Here is a 19,604-nt window from a genome sequence, read left to right as displayed (position 1 = left end):
GGACCTTTTATAGACATATTTGAGAGCATTTCACAAGCACAAACACAATCCCTAGATGGGTTATAAAACAAAATTTTCAAGTGGAGGGATGCAGTGAACTTTACGGTCGAATACATGTAAGAGATACACCAAGAGTTTTAGAACTGCGACGTTACTACCACTTGAAGTTTAAAAAACCAGTTGATCAACATGCCATAAGTGAAATCTCTAGCTCTCAAACTCCTCTTCTGTAAAGTAAGATGATAAAATCAGATGATCTCTGAAGTCCCTTCCAGTTCACTGATTTCATGGTTCTCCTTTCTCCGTATACCTTGTAAGTACTTCGACTGAGAATCAGATTGTAGCTCCCTGTATGTAGCCGATCTTACAGAACCGCATTCACTGATGAAATTCCCTTAACAGGCTCATACAAAAGCAGATGACTGCATCAACCACATGGAGATACGGGCACATGACTGCCACACCATGTGTAAAACACATAATAAAGTGTCTGAGACTTTTTAAGAATAAACAAAAGACCATATTATAGATGTATCAGACTTGTTTATTCCTTAGAAAAATAAGAGTGTATTGGACAATGATGCTTTCGGTTTTTACAAATATCATTCATAAATAAAAACACAACTACCTCTATAAATGCCTCTGTTTAGATAAGTCAGAATGGAAAGCTATAATTTTAACTCAAATTACATAATATAAAAACACACAGCTCATCCACACTGCTAGAATACCCTCAAACTCATTTAAAGATAGGATGTCCCCAACTTTTTCAGCATTATTATAAATACAATATTACATTTGTCCTCATTCTCTTTTATGATCGTTCTTTTTTCCAGACTTAAAATGTAGTATTTGTACTTTTTGGAATTTCTGATAAATAGATCACAATTTAGTGTGAAATTCATAGATTCTGTGACAAACCAACAGTATTTATTTACACATTCACATATAGCACAATGTGGTGGTCAAATATTAATGACAGTAATTAACAAACTATTAAAATACTAAGAAAATCACCATTTTAACATTGCTTTCTGACAGGATAATTAATACTTTATGACAAGCATCAAGTAGAACAGAAACACATATTTACAAATAACTTCATAAAAAAGCATATGAATTGTTTTGATAGGCTTTTTGTTTTATTTTCACCCTCATTGTAGAAATGTTTTCGTTGTCTAAATTTAATCAATGTGCTGATTAAAGAAAAAACAATAAATTAATAGTAAAATTACATGTATTAGTTAAGGTATACTTGTGTGTGTATCAACTAATCAAAACTCAGGTTGTGAATTAAAGCCATGTAAAAGGCAAATTGAAGACAAAATAACATTACTTAAGCTATCTGTCTTTCGTAAACTGCAAATCCCAAGCTATGTTTTGCAGCTCTAGTAAGATCCAACAGACAATTCAACATGCTACTTTTGTGATTTTTTTCTCCTTCTGCCTCTTTTTCACATGTTAATTTTGGTGCCTCTTCACCGACTACATAAAATAGGACTCTTATCATCAACCTCTCTCCCAGGAGAAGTCAAATGAGTTTGATGAGGTGTCGAATATTATTTTCCATTTTACTTTTCTATATTTACCTGGTCCAACAACACTCTTAACCGTGTAGTTTTTCTTCCGTCTTTTTAGGTTGTTTGTTTTCACCCGGTCATCAGGGTACACCAAGGGAACTGGCCCTGGATCAAGGTGAACTGTGTGCTTATATGTAAAATTATCGTAATTTGAGGGTTTAGAATGTCAAACATGTTATACTAAAACTAACCAGGGATTCAAAAATTAACACCGTTTTAAAGACGCGCTTATCCGAGCTCACAGAGGAACCTACGACGACTGTGTACTTTACTGAATCCCGCACTAGCTGAAGGGAAGAAACACTGGCACTTCATGTGGTCAGAGCAGCTGAAAATGCCTTTACAGGAGTTTTAACTTCGTGATTTTTGTCTGGATTTTGAAGGGGAAAGCTGCTGGGATTTTCACACTGTTCATCTACCTTTAGGGAAGCAGCGTGTTCTTGATGATTTTTGTTCTCGTCAGCAAATCCTAATGTCCCACTCTCCCCAGAAGGCTGAAATGGCCTCTGCAAATGAACCAGCTGTTTCCCTGCTTCGGCTTCCTGTTCGCGCAGCAATCTCTCCACCTCCACCTCAAGCTCCAAAGTCTCCTCGTCAGCTTGTACATCCAGTTGTTGCATCAGCTCTTCCAACTTCTTGGCCTTGCGGAGCTCGTTTTGCTGTATGATCGTACAGAGGTGTTCGGTGAGCTGCTCTTTAATTTCCGTCTTGCGCTGCAGCTCTAGCTTTGCTGTAACATACTCCGCTTCAGCCCTGTCAAAGCGCTTCCTGTAGGGACATGTACAAAGATTGGTCCATTGGTTTTCCGCTTAAGAAGATATTCAAAGGAGGGCCTAGAAACAATAATTAAACTCCAGAATTGGGGGGGGAAAAAAAAAGAAGCATAATGAAGATATGGATACTAATATTTTATCCACACTTGTCCTACATGTCAGACAAAACAGGCTGTTGCTGCTGAAACTTTTACAACATCCACATTTGGACGCTCCTAATATAAGGACATTCTTCTGCATTCATTTCCTCTTCCCGAAGCTGGGCTTGAATGTAAGCAGGCTGAGAGGTTAATCCAGTGGTGAGCTAGCTCTGGTCAGGGAGAGCCCTGATTTGCAGTTTGTCAATTTCTGTATTAGAAATACTACCACCACCGCGGCCAATTTCAGGCTGTTAATGTGACATCACTGACTGCGGAATTGGAAAGAGATACACAAAATCTGCTCTCATGAACCAGTGCAACCTAGCTCCAGCACACAACTGGTCAAAATGTATGAGAAGTAAAACAGTAACAGAAGGAAAAAGTAGAAAATCTGCATCTCTTGATTAACGGAGTAGAAAAGGAAGAATTTTGGTGGAGAACGATATGGACAGTAGTTGCAAGGTGAATGTAAATACTAGGTGAGGCAAGAAGCAAGCATCAAGTAGAACAGAAACACTTCAGCACAGGTTTAGGAAGGGTTTCTCAATCTTGGTTATTGACAACTTGGACCGTATCATTCTCTGTTTTGGGGAGCTGTCCTGTACATTGTAGCACGTGCAACAGCATCACTGGCTTTCTCCCACTCCCGCTGGTAGCACCCAATACTTTTAATTACCAAAAAGGTCTCCAGATGTTACCAAATGTCTCGTCAGGGGCAGGAGACTTCCTGAGTTAACCCTCAGGGGCAGGAGAATCCCTGGGTTAAGTAGTTTTCTCTCTATTCTGCAACAACAGACTACTGTTAGACTTTGACTACGGCATTTTATCTATTTACATATACATATAAACTGCAAAAGCAGGCAACGCCAATCTCAGAAGTAAGGTAATTCTACTGGGGAAGTCACCCTGTGATCTCTCTTTTTTTCTTTTGTATTAGGTTGACGCAGAAAGAAAAGTGATCGTATGCCGGTTTATTGTCTTTTGCCTTTCCCATATAATTCGCTCCTTTTTTTCTTTTATTTTTGGCCAGGAAAAGAGACTGGCCCACATTTATCAACTAATTATTCAGTTTAATAACCACTAACAGTTGTGAAAGCCATTGTGCTTTACCTGTTATGACTGCCTACATTAACTCAATGTAGTAAATAATTTCTGGTACTACAGTTACAGCAAAACAGAAACAGTTACATCTCCTAATGTAAGATTCTCTGTATTGAAAAAGAATATAGTGAAAAAATGAATGGCTTTGATTTTAGAAAACCCATGGTTCAAAACCTGCCTTAGCCATTTACCGTGTATGTACCTGTTTTGGTCAAGGCCTTTTTTGGATGTAAAGAACAGATACCCAGTCAAACTAGCTCAGGTGAAAAGTGGGTTTTATTGTAGGATACAAGAGGCAATCTCACAGGCATGTCATCAGAATCAAAAGCTGCTCTCTTTAATGCTTAGAAACCACAGTTTCTCTCCTTTTGGCTTTCCAATCACACTCACAGCCCAATATGGCCACCAGCTGTGGCTCTACATCAAGATCACTTCGCTCAATTTCTGAGTGTTCCAATTGCAGGGGGAGGACCCGGGTTGGCTCAGCTTGGCTCATATCAGTTTGAACAGAGCTCTTAGTGTCCAGCCATGCCATCAACCCCTACTTAGCCTTTGGATTAAATGTTCTGGAGTTGGTAGTCCATCTCTGTTCTAATCAGATGTGCCCCACCGTCAGCACCATGAGTACAAAACACAGCTAGGTTCTTAAGGAAGAGGCTGGAGAATATACGTGCAATGTCTGAAAATTCCAGTATAGTGACCCTTGGTAGTATCTTCATCTGAGTTTTGGTTTATTTGTAAAATGGTGATGATACTATTACTTCACAGGAATGTTAAGGATTAAACAGTATAAACAGGGCAAGTGTCTCACCGAGTGCCTGGGAGGCACTCAAGGAACAGAACTTCTCCTTCAGAGCACCAGAATCAAAAAGCTTTGCTAGTATATCACTAAACACGTACTGTATCTAAAACTAAAATTATGCAAAGTTAAAGACTCAATGTTTATACTTAAAAACAGTTGTTTACATAATGTTCATTTACCGTTTTTAATTTAACTGTCATCTAGTAAATAGAAGAATGAGAAAACCAGCTGTTTTTCGATTACTCTCTATGTTAAAAGAATTGTTCGAAAGGAGCTTTGTTGACATGTGAATCCCTTATTTCCATACTTGGTAACATATTCTGTTTATGAATGTTCTTGCATCAAGCTTAAGAGCTCTGACAATATTCCCTACAGGTATATGAATATCTTGCCCCTTCCCCCAACTCAAACCTCCTTTCTGTGGTCTGGGGTCTCCCTCAGCCAGCCAGAGTCAGTTAGTAAAGATTTACTGACTGGGCTCATGAATGCTGAATTGAAATTAAATTTGCAAATAGGTCCCTAGGTTTCCACTGATCTTTCACCCTGGATAAATCAATGAAGATTTTGCATTTTGTTTATTTATTTAAAGTTCTTCTGGCTAGAAACATGCATATATATTCTTGCAAAGAGTGACTTATGCTTGAAATATTGATTAATTTCACAAACTGGACCATGAGCTGGAGGGTCAGGTGGATAATACCAAATCAGAATATGATGACATGCTTTGGAAGAGAATAGTAAGAGCATTATATATAACACAGTAAGATAAATTGAACTGGAAATGTAATTACAGAATTGTTTTGTTATTTTAAAGGGACATCGAGTGATTTAATGAATGTTATTTAAAGGACTCTAAAACTGTCTCTTGGTTTGGTATCCTGAAATTTTTTAAGAACTAATCATTAACCCTTGGCATGCTGTTAGGTTCCACTGGTCCACTTTTAGTTTTCTGGCTCCTTTTCTGAGCAGTTCTAGCTATTTGTAAGGATCGACATATCAAAGCTTTTATTCTAAGGAAGGACAGTATAAAACTACATTTTGCAATTACTATATGGGTCCATTGGATCCTTTTATGTATCTGAGATACATTACAGGATTGTTGAGACAGGATACATTGTTCCTTTATCTTGAAACAGTTTGCCATTTTATCACCCTGGGAATTATTTCCTTATTACTCATCAATTATTCCATTTATGCAGAAAAAAATTAATAAGAAAACAGAGAATGATGGAATAGCCTAAAGGCTGACGCCACAGTGAAATAAATCATCGTTTAGTTTCCTTATTGTGTTGTTCAAAGTATTACATCATCTTTCAAAAAGATATTTAAAAAAAGACTAGAAACACCATATCTGTAATCTGTTATCAGCTTTCACTGAACACGTTCAGAATTAGTACTTTTCATTTTCTGCCCACAGTGACAAAGCAGAGAAAGCTGACAGATGAAGACATTTTGCAACTATTAGACACATCAAAAGACAAATGCTGTGGTAGGCTAAAAACATGACTACCCATAGATGTTCACTTCCTGATCCCCAGAATATGTGAGTATAACCTTATATGGCAAAAGATGTGATTAAGTTAAAGATTTTGAAAGGAGTTTATTCTCAATTATCCAGCTGGACCCTAAATACAACTGCATGTAACCTTTTAAGAAAGAGGCAGAGGAAGTTTTGTGAAAGAGGAGGAAGCAATGTGACCACAGAGGCACAGAACTGAATGGTGCAGCCACAAACTAAGGAGTGCCTACAGCCACCAGAAACTGGAAGAGGCAAGGAATGGATTCTGCCCTAGAGTCTCTGAAAGAAGAGTGACCCTGCCAACACCTTGATTTCAAACTTCTGGCTTCCAGAAATGTAAGAGAATAAATTTCGGTTGTTTTAAACCACCCAATTTGTGGTAACTTGTTATGGCAGCCCTAGGAACCTAATACAAAGGCTGAAACAGCCTAGGTTCTAGATGGTGAAACCAATCACATATGTGAAATCTCAAGAGTATGAGACTTCAGAAAAACACATCCTAGATGAACTTTCTTAAACTCAGAGTCAATGAATGAAAAACATATTTCTAAGGATAAAAAGGGAATGTTATTCTCACAGAGTTAATAATTCCAACAGAAAGAACTAGATCACACAGTATTTTACAAGTACTTGGATCGTCTTGTGTTGTGAAAGGATGTAACTGCATTCTTCCAGCTTTTTATAAGGTTGGGAGTCAAATGTTACTTGACACAAAGAAGTCTGCTCTGCTTACATTCTTATTAAAATTTTTAATAAAGTTAATAATCCCTATTATTTTTACTTCTGTAAATTACACATAAAACATTTATTTACATATGTTAACGTGTATGCACGTGTATGCATACATGTTAATGGGAGTGTCTATTAAACATAGATGGCAAACAGGGATTATAGTTTTTCCTGGTCCATGAAGGGTCAAAGAACTGTTCTACACACAGCCACTGTGTTCCACAAGCTGGTCTATGCAGTATACGGCAGCCTGGTAGTCATAGATGCGAACAGCAGCAATAACTCAATTTGGTTCACTCAAAGTGCTGGTCTCCTTAAAGGGGTCTACTCTAACAGTGCTCTACAGAAGCCAATTTAAAAGCAAATTCTGGCCTATTCATTATCTAAGAACCTTTTGTGGACACTGCACTGTACTATAAAACTACAGTATTATTTTTATTTAAAAAAAAAAATCAAGGAACTCTCCATTAGAAACTGGCTGCCCTGGGGATTAACTACCAGTAGAAATCTAAACCACCATATTGTATCACCAATATCTCATTTCTCAATAACCACAGATGTAAATGTAGGGAATGTTGTCTTAACCTTATGCATAAACAAGACACAATGCTGGCTGCAGTCACAATTATCTATGGCTTCTCTTTGATTTATCGCAAGAGCTTAGATTTTAAAAAATAGCCTCACGCATACAATATGGATATTACAACTATGTCTATACCAGTACCAAGAGAAACTGCCATCTTTAGTTTGTTAAAAGATGTACAATTTTATGTAAAATTTTTTTACTATGTAAAAATTTACTAAAACTTCATTAAACACATTTATATATTATGGGATATTTTCTTCTTTAAACAGTAATCCCACCTTCTTTGTGATTCTCTGAAGACTAAAACTATGACTTTTTTTTTTAATGTTCAGTTAGCCACCGTATAGTATATCGTTAGTTTTTGATGTAGTGTTCAATAATTCATTAGTTGCATATAACACCCAGTGCTCATCACAACATTACTTTCAACATACAAACACATCTTTCTCCAGCCTCCTCTAGGACAGAATTAAAACATAATGAGATGATTTTCTGTTGAGATATCCATAATAATCTGAATTATTCATATAAAGGGCTACAAAGGCATAAGAATGTTTCTCTGGCGAATGTAAGTTACAGAGAATAAAATATGCTAAAAATCTAGGATTAGTTTTAACTTAATAAAATCTTGGTTATCTCCTTAATGAACTGATTAATAGGAATCTGGAACCTCCAGTTATCAGCTACTGATGGCATTAATTTAAGCAGTTAATTAATAAAGGCAACCCATTAAGTCTAATAGCATATGGTCAAACAACAATTACAAAAATCACAAGGACACCACAAACCTCTTTCTTAATAAACAGTGAATTAAAAACCACAATCAAGCATTTCCGCTTTATTAAATTGTTATATAAACATTCTGATGCTGTGGTTTACCCTGGACTAATGAGGCATTCTGATTGATTTCTAGTGTTACAGAGAAATGCAAAACTCAGTCATTAACACGGCATTCCCTTGTGAAAAAAGACAAACCAGGATGATTAAAGCAACGCTGAAAGGACTGAAAACCCTGAAATTGGACCTAATTTTTTGCCCTTTTATCTGCTTGCAAAGTTCATGTAATTCTTTACATGTGCTAGTTCATTTTAAAAATACTCCATGATGAATTTTTCACTAAAAAAAAGCCAATGGTTGAAACCAAGGAAATACATGATAGCAAACTATTATATACAGAATACAATCGAAAAGAAAAAAAAAAAAAAGGAAAAATTTCAAGCTTTCGAGACAGAGTGGTATTTTCTTTAAAATACTCACAGGCTTTTTAAAAAAATAAACCAGATCTTCTTTCTTTGATGAAAACTGAAATGAGAACTAGGCTAATCTCTAAGGACCATACAGACTTGGTGTTAGAGTAACAGAATGTGGGGACAAGCCATTTAGACAATTAAGAGTCCAAACGTTACACAGCTGATGGTCTGGCAAGAAAGACTAAAATGTAAATACATAATGCAAAAAAAGCTCTAACAGGAATATAAACAAGGGTGGGGCAAAGTTAAGAAGACTTCAAGAAGAGACGCTTGACTGAGTACAAAATACAGATAAATAGAGTACCTAATGGTATTGTTATGAGGCTTCAATGACAACATACCTGAAAGCTCCTGGCCCAAATAGCAATAAACATTAACTTACTCTGACTCCTGGTTCAGTGTTCTCTCAACTCACCGAGCATATGAATACTCGAGGCTGGCCTGATCAATCCGGTTTCTGAGGATTCCAATGTCAGCTGACACCATGTCATCCAGAGCCTGTAACTCCTTTTGAATCCGCTTTAGTTTCAAGGTCTCTGCTTGAGTTCTTTTAGATCTAGAAAAATGAGTAGAAAAATAAAAACATTTTAAAATCACATATCTATACACAATATAAGTGAAAAAAGCAACTTACTGTGTATACAATATGATTTGATGTATAATTCAAAAATTCGAAAAAAACAGTACAAATTGAAATAAAACAAATCCTGGCTGCATTTTGGTGTATCTCTTAAGACTGCATTTGTGCTGCTTTCCCTTATTATTCCAATACACAAAGGAAAAAGTAAGATTAAAAAAAAACTAATAGTTCACTTACAGGCCTATATTCATTCTGTGAGAACGAGAATAAGCACTGGAAGGATATATCTGTATTCTCTTTTACATCCAACAAAAGCTTTCTCAATTTCTAGCCTTAAATTCTTGTTAAGCCCATTTTCATTTGTCTGATACTTAGTGGACAAAAGAACTGATGCCTCCATTAAACACCATTTCTTTTTGTTTTTTTAAACACCATTTCTTTATATGTCTATTTGGTTTTAACCCTTTTAGGACTCATTTCCTCCGAACTTTTATTACTTTGATTCTTGTTTTTTAGGCAATACTACAGGTCCTCAAAATTCCTTCTGGGGCTCAAAACCAAATATTCTTTTTTTCCCTTTGTTTAAAAGCACATCCAACCTCAGTCCCCTCACCACCCCCAAACACTGAAGAAACAGAATAAACAAACACAAAAGCCAACCTTCAATCTGATTTCACTTATTTCAAAATTTCATACCCTTTCTCACAGAATAAAACTCCCCCAGGAAACCACTATATTGCAACTTACATTCTCCTGATTTCTACTCTGTTACGTATTTTCCCTTGTTTTCTGCCTACAAAAGTTAACAGTATGATTCTTTGACTTCAAGTACTTCACTGGCGCATTTATTAATAATCTAACCAGGTTATATTTCCTTACATTCCTGCTTGTATCAATACTTTGTCTTCAATCAAATGCATGTAAAGAACAAGCGCTGAGCCTATAAATCTTTTTGTAAAATCCCCAGTGAACGGCCTCCCCAACCACTTCCAAACTGAAGACTACTGAAGTGATTTCCAAAATCACTTTTCACTTATAATAATCCCATTGTTTTTTTTCTTGAAACGTAAGTTCAGTAAGTTGCATATTTCGTATGTTTCATGAAAGATCAAGGTGGACTAGCTGGAGAAAAAAAAAATCATCATTTTCAAATACATATATCCCTGACAAATAAAATTCTGAATGACTCTTATATACCTACCTGCCTTTCTCTCTAGCCCCGTCCCTTCCCCTCCCCTGACACATACGCCAGCTTTAATAACCAATAGTTTTGCCAGGCTTTTCTGGAGATCTGAAAAGAAAATGCCAAGAATACTCGCTTGCATTTCATTCTCACTATTCTCAATCATTGCTTCATTGACTAAGCTCGGTTTCCTAAGTCCACAGCACACTGGAAATTACAAACTAGAAGGGCAGAAAGAGTGGGTGGGTGGAAAGTGGCTCGAACAGGCATGTTGCTGTTGGAGGCCAGCACAATGTAGTAAAGGAAAGTGATTGCCGACAAACTGACACTGGGAGGTGACAGAAAAATCAAAGTGCACATAATACAGCAGAGCGCTCACAATGGTGACCTTGAGTCACTGATGAAAGGTTTTATCATGTATCAATGGGAGCAGGTACATTATTCAAGAGAAATGTCCATGCAACACACAATTAAGATTTCTGGGGTGGAAGTTGATAAATAATCTTACTCTTCTACATGTCACATGATTAAAGCCACCCCACATCAAAATTAAAAACCCGCATTTGTTGCTAATGCACTTATACTAATGGTTATTCACCGCTTCCTTAGAATGTGCAGATGGTTAAAATTGAAAACACCGAGGCTGATTCTGAAGTTTTAACTGCACCTGTATTCACAAATTCAGTACAATTTAGGCTTACAAAGTCCTCCTTAATAAACAAACACTGGAATTTCAGTATCATTTATAAGGCATAATTTGTTTAGTTAGCTTTAAAAGTAACGCTGTAGAGGGGTGCCTGGCTGGCTCAGTCAGAAGAGTATGTGACTCTTGATCTCGGGGTTGTGAGTTCAAGCCCCACAATGGGCATGTAACCTACTTTACAAAAAAAATTAAAAAGGAATGTTGTATAGAAAATGTCAATTTATTAAGAGACAAGGGAAAACAAATATAAAACATGACAGAACTGATCACAGGTTACAAACAACCCTCCTAGTTCAGGTGCCTCACCTTTCAGCAATAGCTTTAGCCAAAAGAGCTTTCTTACGTTTATTTTTCTCTTCCATTAGCCGTTGTTCTTGCTGGAGGACTTCCCAACGAGATTTTTCTTGCCTAAGGAACAAAAAAAAGTATAAAAATGAGCTTCTGAAACCCCATCCTACACCTTACCAGTCTCAGTCCCCTATGTATAAAATTTAATCAACCAGATTATATTTTCTTTCAAAAACCCTCTTAAAAGAAACCCATCTACAGCTCATTATTTTGTTCTAATAGGAACAAAGATTATGATTCGAAGTAAAGAAGGCTTATATAAACTGGCCCTTTGAAATCCATTATATATATATAATCTAGGAAGCCACAAACTGGAAGCCAGAGTACTATGGCATTTCTTAGAAGAACAAAGAAAGTTGTATAAGTTAATTATGTATTATATGCAAAATGGAGAGCAAAATAAATTGATATGTAACTAATGTCATCTTCTATCTTTTAGAGTTTTCTGTAATGAAAGTCTCTACCATCTAACACCCTCAGGACAACAACCAATGTTAATTTCATTCTTTTTTTTTTTTTTTTTTTTCAATTTGCTCACTTCTTTCCAGCTCTCAAACATTTAAACAGAGCCCCACAAAGTGCTGGGCTACCGAGAAACTTCAAAGATGTGAAAACAGCCTTCCACCTGTTCAATTCTGAAAGACATAGATTAAAATTTCCCATAAATTCAACAACTTGATGTCAACTCAAACAAGGTCACAACAAAGCTATTTATTCCTTTTATTGTCATTTCTTATGGCCATCGTTATCAAAATTCTCTAGTTCCAGACCTGTAACCACTCCCAAATTTATCATTTTCTTCCCATTCCCACAGCCTCCACCCTGATGCTGGCACTGGTCTGCTTTCATTTTCACTATCGTGCGTATCTTCTCACCCGGCGCTGAAGTTCCAGCTCAGCCAGCGCCCTCCCCAGAATGCGCAGCAATGCTGACACCTGCATTTTCTCTAGCCATTGTTTTGATCAGGGCATCTGTCCCTCAGAGGCCTTGGTGATACATGACTGCATCGGGGAGCTCGACAGACAGGAACCCTCAGCTTCCACATCCTTCTTCGCTTCCCTCATTCTCTACTATTCTCTGGCCTCGCTTTTGCCTCTTCCAGAGAAGTGAGATGCTATCTCTGAGCATTCTGTAGGATAGAACTTTCCTTTTCCCTTCTTATAGGCTCAGGATTCCTCCTTTTCAATGACAGTTCCTGAGATTGCCTGTCTTTTATGAAAATCTTCCCAAGTACCTAAAATAAAAATTATCTTTCTAACAACATTCAATCTGAATTGTCCAGCTCAATTTAAACCCACCCTCCTCTACTTGTCTCAGGTCTGTGCTGGTAAAGTACATTTAAAGACATTTAAATATATGCACTTGTTCCATGTTGTTCTCATAATTCATGTGACTTTTTATCTCTTTGATTTCTTGGTTATGAACTCATCGCACAGAATCTGGATCAGAGAAATCCTAAAATACTGTGACAGACTCAGAAAATGGAAAACAGAAACAAATGCCATCCTGATAAATCAGGAGGAAACAAACATGAGTGGATATTAAAATATAAGCTATAGGACAAATATTCTGAGAATTCACAAATGATAGAATGGCAATTTCCATAAGAATGTTTCTAAACTAAATTCTGGAGGTAGTTTCTAATATAAGCACATTAAAGAAAGAATAAAAAGAAATCTAATGATGGAGCTGAATTGTTTTATTAGACCTCTCAATTTCCTCACTTTCAACTTTCCTTTGACCATCCTTCATATCTCCTCACAAAAACCCTTTTCTGGGCCAATGGAGATGTAGTCTGGAAGGTGAAGAAGGGGTTCAATATGGGGTGAAGTGAGTACTACACATAAAAACTAATTTTCGTGAGGGTAAAGGGCAGAGACTTTGGATCCAGAAAGACCTGTATGTGAACCCCAACTCTGCTACTTATTAGCTATGTATTTGCTCTGGGAATAAAGTTATCTTTCCTGAGTCCAAGATATCTCATCTATAGAGTGAAATCATGAACAGGTACTACAAGCTGCTGCAAAGACTAAGCAACGTAACATGTCCAACAAGCCCAACACTGACTGGCTTACAATACATTTAGGGGGTAGCTACTCCTTAACAGGTTATCCATTACACTTCTAGGATAGAATATAAAAGAGAAAATGTTAAAACCATTATTTCTTCAAAGTCTAATGGAGAAAAAAGTAAAATGGAAAAAAGTCTCATGGATATATAGACTTACTAACAATTCCACTTTCTTTTTTTCCATTTTGCAATCTGGCTTTGGGGGCAGAACCTCGACGTTTTTGTGACTATCATGGGCATTCTCGAGTCCCAGTTCCCCTGGTTGCCTTTCAATACCCTGTGGTTTTCCATCACCAACAGGAGAGGTGAGTGTAAGAGGACTAGGAGGAACAGGGAGAGAAGAATGTGGTTTTGGACTATTAAAGCTTGATTTTGGTGCAGAAAGCAGCTGCTCTGGAGGTACTGAGGGTGATCCATCTTGAAGTCCAAGTTTTTGGCTTTGCTCTTGAAGGGCTTTTTCTCGCTGAAGTTGTTGTCGACTTTTCTTCACAGGAAGACGCCGCTGTGGTTCAAATGGATCTGTGTGAAGAAAGAGAATGGAGAAAAATTCCCTTGTGTGAGCAGCAAATAATTAGAATTTCTCTAAGAAAATAAAGCTTAACATTAAACTTTGATGATAATTCTACAGGGTTTCTCCTCTCTTCTCTACCATGACAGCCCAGCAGAAAACACCCATCTTCCTGTAGCGTTTTTCTCCAATCATACTGTTAATATTTAACAAAAACTGTCCCAACTCAAAATTTACCTTAAAAGAAGTCCATTTGTCTGTTGAGTTAGGCCTCAGAATAAAAAGCAAGGTTTCTTTTTCAACTTGAAGTCAGAATTGCCTCAAGAATCAACTACTTTGATCAAACAAAGTAGACAAATGAATTCTGGATAGGTCTTAAATTTGCTTTATGATTCTATCTGCTCTCCTGAAATAAAATGGTGCTCACATTTACAGATGGGCTGCGCCTTTCTTGAATAACAGCAGATCTTAGGCCAATTTTATACACAGGTAGATGTTATACATAAAGTGTAACTGAATGAAATCTATTTCCAAGAATGCTAGTTAACCCTCAATTGTTAGCTTTCATCTTCCAGAGCAGTGCAAGGCTGTGTTCCCCAAAGTCAGTTAGCCATTAATCGAAATATGTAAGCTAATTTTAATAGCAGCCTAAGCAAACCTATAGAGGAAGATAAAACAACTGGGAGAAATTTTTTTAAAAAGCACTGTAAAATGAATAATACCCCTATTATACTTTTTGGGTTGTCCATGCCAGTGTTACCCTTGTAAGACAGAAACTAGAGAATTTACTCACATTCACACTATATTTAATAAGATCTGTAAATGGTATTGTTTACAAAATACCTGGGAAATGAAATTGTGGTAAGTCCTTGTAAACGAATTCAAATAGGGCTTTTAAAATTCTGCATGTTGACTTCTGAAGCAACACAAGCCTAGTATTTAAATCTCCCATAGGAGAATTAAAGGCTCTGGAGTCACAGTTCTGGTACTACTTTTGTCCAGCTCAATAATCTTAGGCAAGTCAATTAATTGTCCCATACCTCAGTTACTTCATTTGTCAAAGGGGTTGAAAATTTACCTGCTCCACTTAATTCGTGGAGTTGGTGTAAGGATTAAAAGAGATAGGTAAAGAAAATATTTTTAAAAGATACATGTGCCACTGAAGGTAAAATGTTATTATTGTTGACTTTTGCCAGAAACACAAAGTAGCCTCCTCTATTTTAGGACAGGAACTTATTCTAACCACTGATCTTAATGCACACCACCAGAAAATGCCATTGAGCCTGTTCACTTCCCAGTTACACTCACTTAGCTGAATTAATAGTCCCTGTGAAAACCAGTACTGCAGCTTCCATTCTATTTTGTATTTTCACAGAAGCTGTGTATGAGATTAAAAATGCTACAATAAACAAGTAACAAATAATAAACCAAACAATACACAAATCAGGCCACTTAAAAATACAACGTATGATATAAAAACTCCTGGAACTAGTAAGCCATTATAGCAAGGTTGTAGAATGCAAGATTAATATACAAAAGTCACATGCTTTCCTATGTACCACCAACAAACAAGTAGAGTGTGAAATTAAAAACATGATACCATTTGCATTAGCACTAAAAAAAAAATGTAATCCTTAGGCATAAATCTAAGAAAGAAAGTACAATATCTATAAAGAAAACTACAAACTTTGATAATGAACGCAAAGAACTAATTGGAGAGATATTCCATATTCATGAATAGAAGATTCAATACTGCCAAGATGTCAGATCATCCCAATTTGATCTACAGATTCACTGCAATCCCAACCAAAACCCCAGCCAAGACACTCTGTGCTTACTGACACAATAATTCTCGAGTTTATATGGATAGGCAAGAGACTCAGAATAGCTAACATAATATTGAAGAACAAAACTGGAGGACTGGCATTACTTGACTTTAAGTCTCACTATAAAGCTACAATAATAAAGACAATGGGTATTAGTGAAAGAATAGACAAACAGGCCAATGGAACAGAACAGAGAGCACAGGAATAGACAAAATGCCCGACAAAATAGAAGAACACAGAAACAGGTTCATGTATGTATGAAGCACTGGTATCTGACTGAGATAGCATGGTCTATCAACAGTAAAAGATGGAATCATTCAATAAACGGACTTGAGGAAAAAATTGCTATATGGAAAAGATAAAATCAGATCCATACCTCACACACTATAAAAATAAACAAAACACTCTCCAAATGGATTAAGGACTTAATGTCAAATCAACACTTTAAAATTCTTATTAGAAACACATTTATTTAGTGTTTTGAAACTGTTGTAGCTTATAATAAAAATGATTGTCAGAAACTCTTAATTGAACATAAGGATTAATATCTTATGGTAGGGTACTACCACTTCATGGTAGGGTACTAAATTCTTAAGACACAAAAACGTTGACAAATTTGATCATATTAAAATTAAATTGTTTATCAAAAGGTAAAAATTAAAAGATAAGTTACAAGCTAGGAGAAGATATTCAGAGGAGAAGAATATACCCAGCAAAGAGCTAGTATCGAGAATAAATAACTCATGAATATTTTCTTTAGACATTGACAGCATTGTAGCGGCACTTTTTTTTATTTCCAGTTCTTTAGTATGAAAGAAGTCATATATCAAATACATGTATGTGTTACAGACACATAACCAACCTGTATGGATTATTAAAAATAGTAACATTTTAACAAATAAAATATGACTATAATAGACATAACTGCTATTTAATGATAGACATGTTATCCTCTCTTTTGGAACACACAAGATAATTGTATTTATTACCCTCCAAATCATATTACTTGCTTTTGATAAATGAAATATAAGTATGAATGACGCCTATCATTTACTGATGGAAGCACTTAGTTGCCAATGCTCAATTCTCAATCTTTTTCTCCTCATGCCATGGTGAACTAAATGACAGCACCAAAACACAATGTGAAGTAATCATGTGTCATGTGGAAAAGAGTGAACTTGTGAAAAATAAATCTTTATTATTTTAAACAATTGATATATTAGGGCTATTTGTTACTGTAGCGTAACTTGTCTCAATTTGATTTCATTATTATGAATACTTTTGAAATTCCCAATGTATTTGCTCCTTTCTGATAATATTCCCTTGCCTCTCTACTATCCTATATTTTGATGTACTATGTTCCCAAAAGAATATACCTGCTTTGTATGATTTTGATCTCCTACAGATGGTATCAGCTTGTTCCACTGCAACTTGCTCTTTTTCTGCATTACATTTATAAAATTTACACGTTAATGCATGTGGGTATACCTCATATATTCCCACAGCTATACAGCAGCCCACTGGATGGTTATTATTACAATTTATTTATCCACTTTTTAAAATGAACACTTGGTTTGTTCCCAGCTTTTTAATATTACAAATAAGAATACTAAGAACAGGGGTGCCTGGGTGGCTCAGTGGGTTAAGCATCTGCTTTCAGCTCAGGTTGTGATCCCAGGGTCCTGGGACTGAGCCCCACATCAATTCTGCTCTGCAGGGAGTCTGCTTCTCCCTCTCCTTCTCCCTCTGCTTGCCACTCCCCCTACTTGTGTGCTCTCTCTTCCTCTCTATCTCAAATAAATAAAATCTTTAAAAAAAAAAAGAATGCTAAGAACATTCTTGATCTTTCCTAACGTGCATATGGGTTTCTCTAGAGTACTGTCATGCTTACTTTTGCTGGCAACCAACTCCATCTTCATGGATTACTTAATTATATTTTTAAGGTTGGAGAACAACTGGAAGGAGCCTTAAAAATTAAAAATCCTAATCTTCTAGTTTTACAAATGAGAAATCCAAGGCAAAAAGATTGGAGGGGCAGAACTAGATCTATATGCCAATCACTGTGTTTGGCTATCAGTGTACAAAGATGCTAAATAGGGTGGACACAGACCAGTGGTTGGTGTCTATGCTCTAACATCTCACTATGGGATGACAGGCCTTGAAGCTAACGTCCTTCCAGCCCCTCTTTATCCCAAATTGCAGAGATATTTAGAAATGTACTTCTACATAATGAATCTACTGTTATAATTTAGTCTATATTAAGTCTTCTTTTCCTTGGCAAACTCACCTCTGCTAACACATAATCTCTGTGAAATCTTCCCAAGCTCCACCCAACCCCCAGCACAGTCAGGTTCCTGCTAGCTATATAGCAAGCTCTTGTAAATTATCTGTTATCCATTATATTCAGTTTGACCCCTCACTAGACTATCAGCTCTTTAAAAGCAAGGATGATGCCCTGTTCATCTTAGTATGTGTAATACAGAAGCTAACTTTGGGTCAGACCAGAAGCAGGAATACCTGTACTCTGTACCTTCAAATATGTGAACGGATGTTCAAAACACAGAGCAAAAGAATTTGAGAACATCAAGCTAGACAGAGTCAATTAACTACACACTGTAGTGTAACTTTTATGATACAACTTCTAACGGCCTCTAGACCAGTCAAAAATTCCTCCATCCATATAATCTACACTGGCCCTATGTTACTACTTTATTTCCTTTTCCACTTGTCAGCCTTAGATTATTTTTACATCTATGCTAATAATGCACAGACTTACCTGTGCAACATTCAATTTGATCTCAAACTCTAACAAAAAGCATACCAGGGTTCATTTAATTTTCTCCCAAAGTATATAAATTACAGTACTCAGAGTGATGTAGTGTGCACGACCAGGATCACCATACAGATTTTCATGAAATTTCAACCACAAACAAATATACCAAGAGTTTCTCACCAAATAACAGCAAAATTAATTCCTTCATTAAAAGAAAACAAAACAGTACAAGTTCCAGCCAGGGAAGCACAAAATTTTAGCTTACAACAAAGCCAACAGGTATAATTTCACATGTAACCTCTCAAAAACTCTTGGTTTTTCTCACTCTGAAGACTTATAATTACATAAGTCATCTGGCAACCATAAGTGAATGCAAGACTCCAGATGTATTACGAAAAGCATGGTCCTTTTGCGTTTATTCAGATCTCCGTGCTCCCTTCTTCCCAACCATTGTCAACTTCGATAAATTCATCACAATGCTAATGGGTTTGTGTCCCTCCTCCTCCTTTTACCTCCTTTTTGACCCCAACTCCCCAGCCATTGATTTATGCAGTAATCTTCCCATAGAAGACATCTAGGCTGTAGGCTCACTTCCTCTCCCAAGTCCCATTCCTTTCACAGGAAAAAATCAAATTCAAATCCCTGAAACGGAATCCTGAACTTTCTTCTCTAGAAGAAGAGCCCAGTCCCCTGGACTCGCCCCTCCCGCCCTGGCTACCAATACGTCCACCTCTGGAGCCCCTCAATCCCCTCCTCCCATTATAGCTCCTTCCCCCAAAACCAAAACATTACCCTCTTTCCCGCCCCCTTCCCCCTCAAAAGCTGCAGGCCCGCCCCTTCCCCTCAACAGACCCAAAGATTAAACCTCTGCCGGCACGTCCCGTTACCTTTAGCCTGCTTTAGTCGCCTCAGCTCCTCCTCAGAGAAGCCCGCCCAACCCCGCGCCATCCGCCTCGGCTGCCAGCACCCCCAGAACGCCCAAACCTCAGAGCCCCGACTGCCAACACGACTACTCAAGCACATCCGGGTTCTTTCCCGGCCGCGGCCGACCAACCAATCAGCGCTTCGAACTCTGGCTACAAGGCCCCCTCTCGCCCGCTGCAGGGCCCAGCTGCCGTCGAGTTGCCTCCGGC

The 19,604-nt window shown here is 37.1% G+C and overlaps 1 protein-coding gene across 3 annotated transcripts; it reads right to left on the bottom strand.

Annotated features, from left to right (window-relative positions):
• Positions 1-523: 523 nt before the first annotated feature.
• On the bottom strand, positions 524-19,524 carry GORAB (golgin, RAB6 interacting). 3 transcript variants are annotated; one of them, XM_002918576.4, is made up of 5 exons: positions 19,359-19,524; positions 13,526-13,883; positions 11,253-11,354; positions 8,896-9,036; positions 524-2,348 (listed from the first exon to the last, which is right to left on the bottom strand). In XM_002918576.4, the coding sequence occupies exons 1-5, from the start codon at positions 19,492-19,494 to the stop codon at positions 1,892-1,894; spliced, it is 1,194 nt and encodes a 397-aa protein (XP_002918622.1). In that variant the 5' UTR covers positions 19,495-19,524; the 3' UTR covers positions 524-1,891. The 3 variants fall into 3 exon arrangements, with proteins under 3 accessions (XP_002918622.1, XP_019654555.1, XP_034522606.1); XM_019798996.2 differs by lacking the exon at positions 19,359-19,524 and having other exon boundaries at positions 13,522-13,655; XM_034666715.1 differs by lacking the exons at positions 13,526-13,883; positions 19,359-19,524 and adding an exon at positions 12,170-13,512.
• Between the last annotated feature and the right edge of the window lie 80 nt (positions 19,525-19,604).

The sequence above is a fragment of the Ailuropoda melanoleuca genome, chromosome 8 (assembly GCF_002007445.2).
Source record: "Ailuropoda melanoleuca isolate Jingjing chromosome 8, ASM200744v2, whole genome shotgun sequence".
Classification (NCBI taxonomy): domain Eukaryota; kingdom Metazoa; phylum Chordata; class Mammalia; order Carnivora; family Ursidae; genus Ailuropoda; species Ailuropoda melanoleuca.
Note: the sequence above shows the minus strand (reverse complement) of the source record. Positions and strands in the feature narration are given on the sequence as shown.

Excerpts from the sequence above, each read along its gene's own strand:
- GORAB (XM_002918576.4), bottom strand. The coding sequence starts at position 19,494 with ATGTGCTTGAGTAGTCGTGTTGGCAGTCGGGGCTCTGAGGTTTGGGCG. Across the intron at positions 9,037-11,252 it reads GCTAAAGCTATTGCTGAAAG|ATCTAAAAGAACTCAAGCAG; the intron begins GTGAGGCACCTG and ends TCATTTTTCTAG. Across the intron at positions 2,349-8,895 it reads CTCGAGTATTCATATGCTCG|GAAGCGCTTTGACAGGGCTG; the intron begins GTGAGTTGAGAG and ends ATGTCCCTACAG.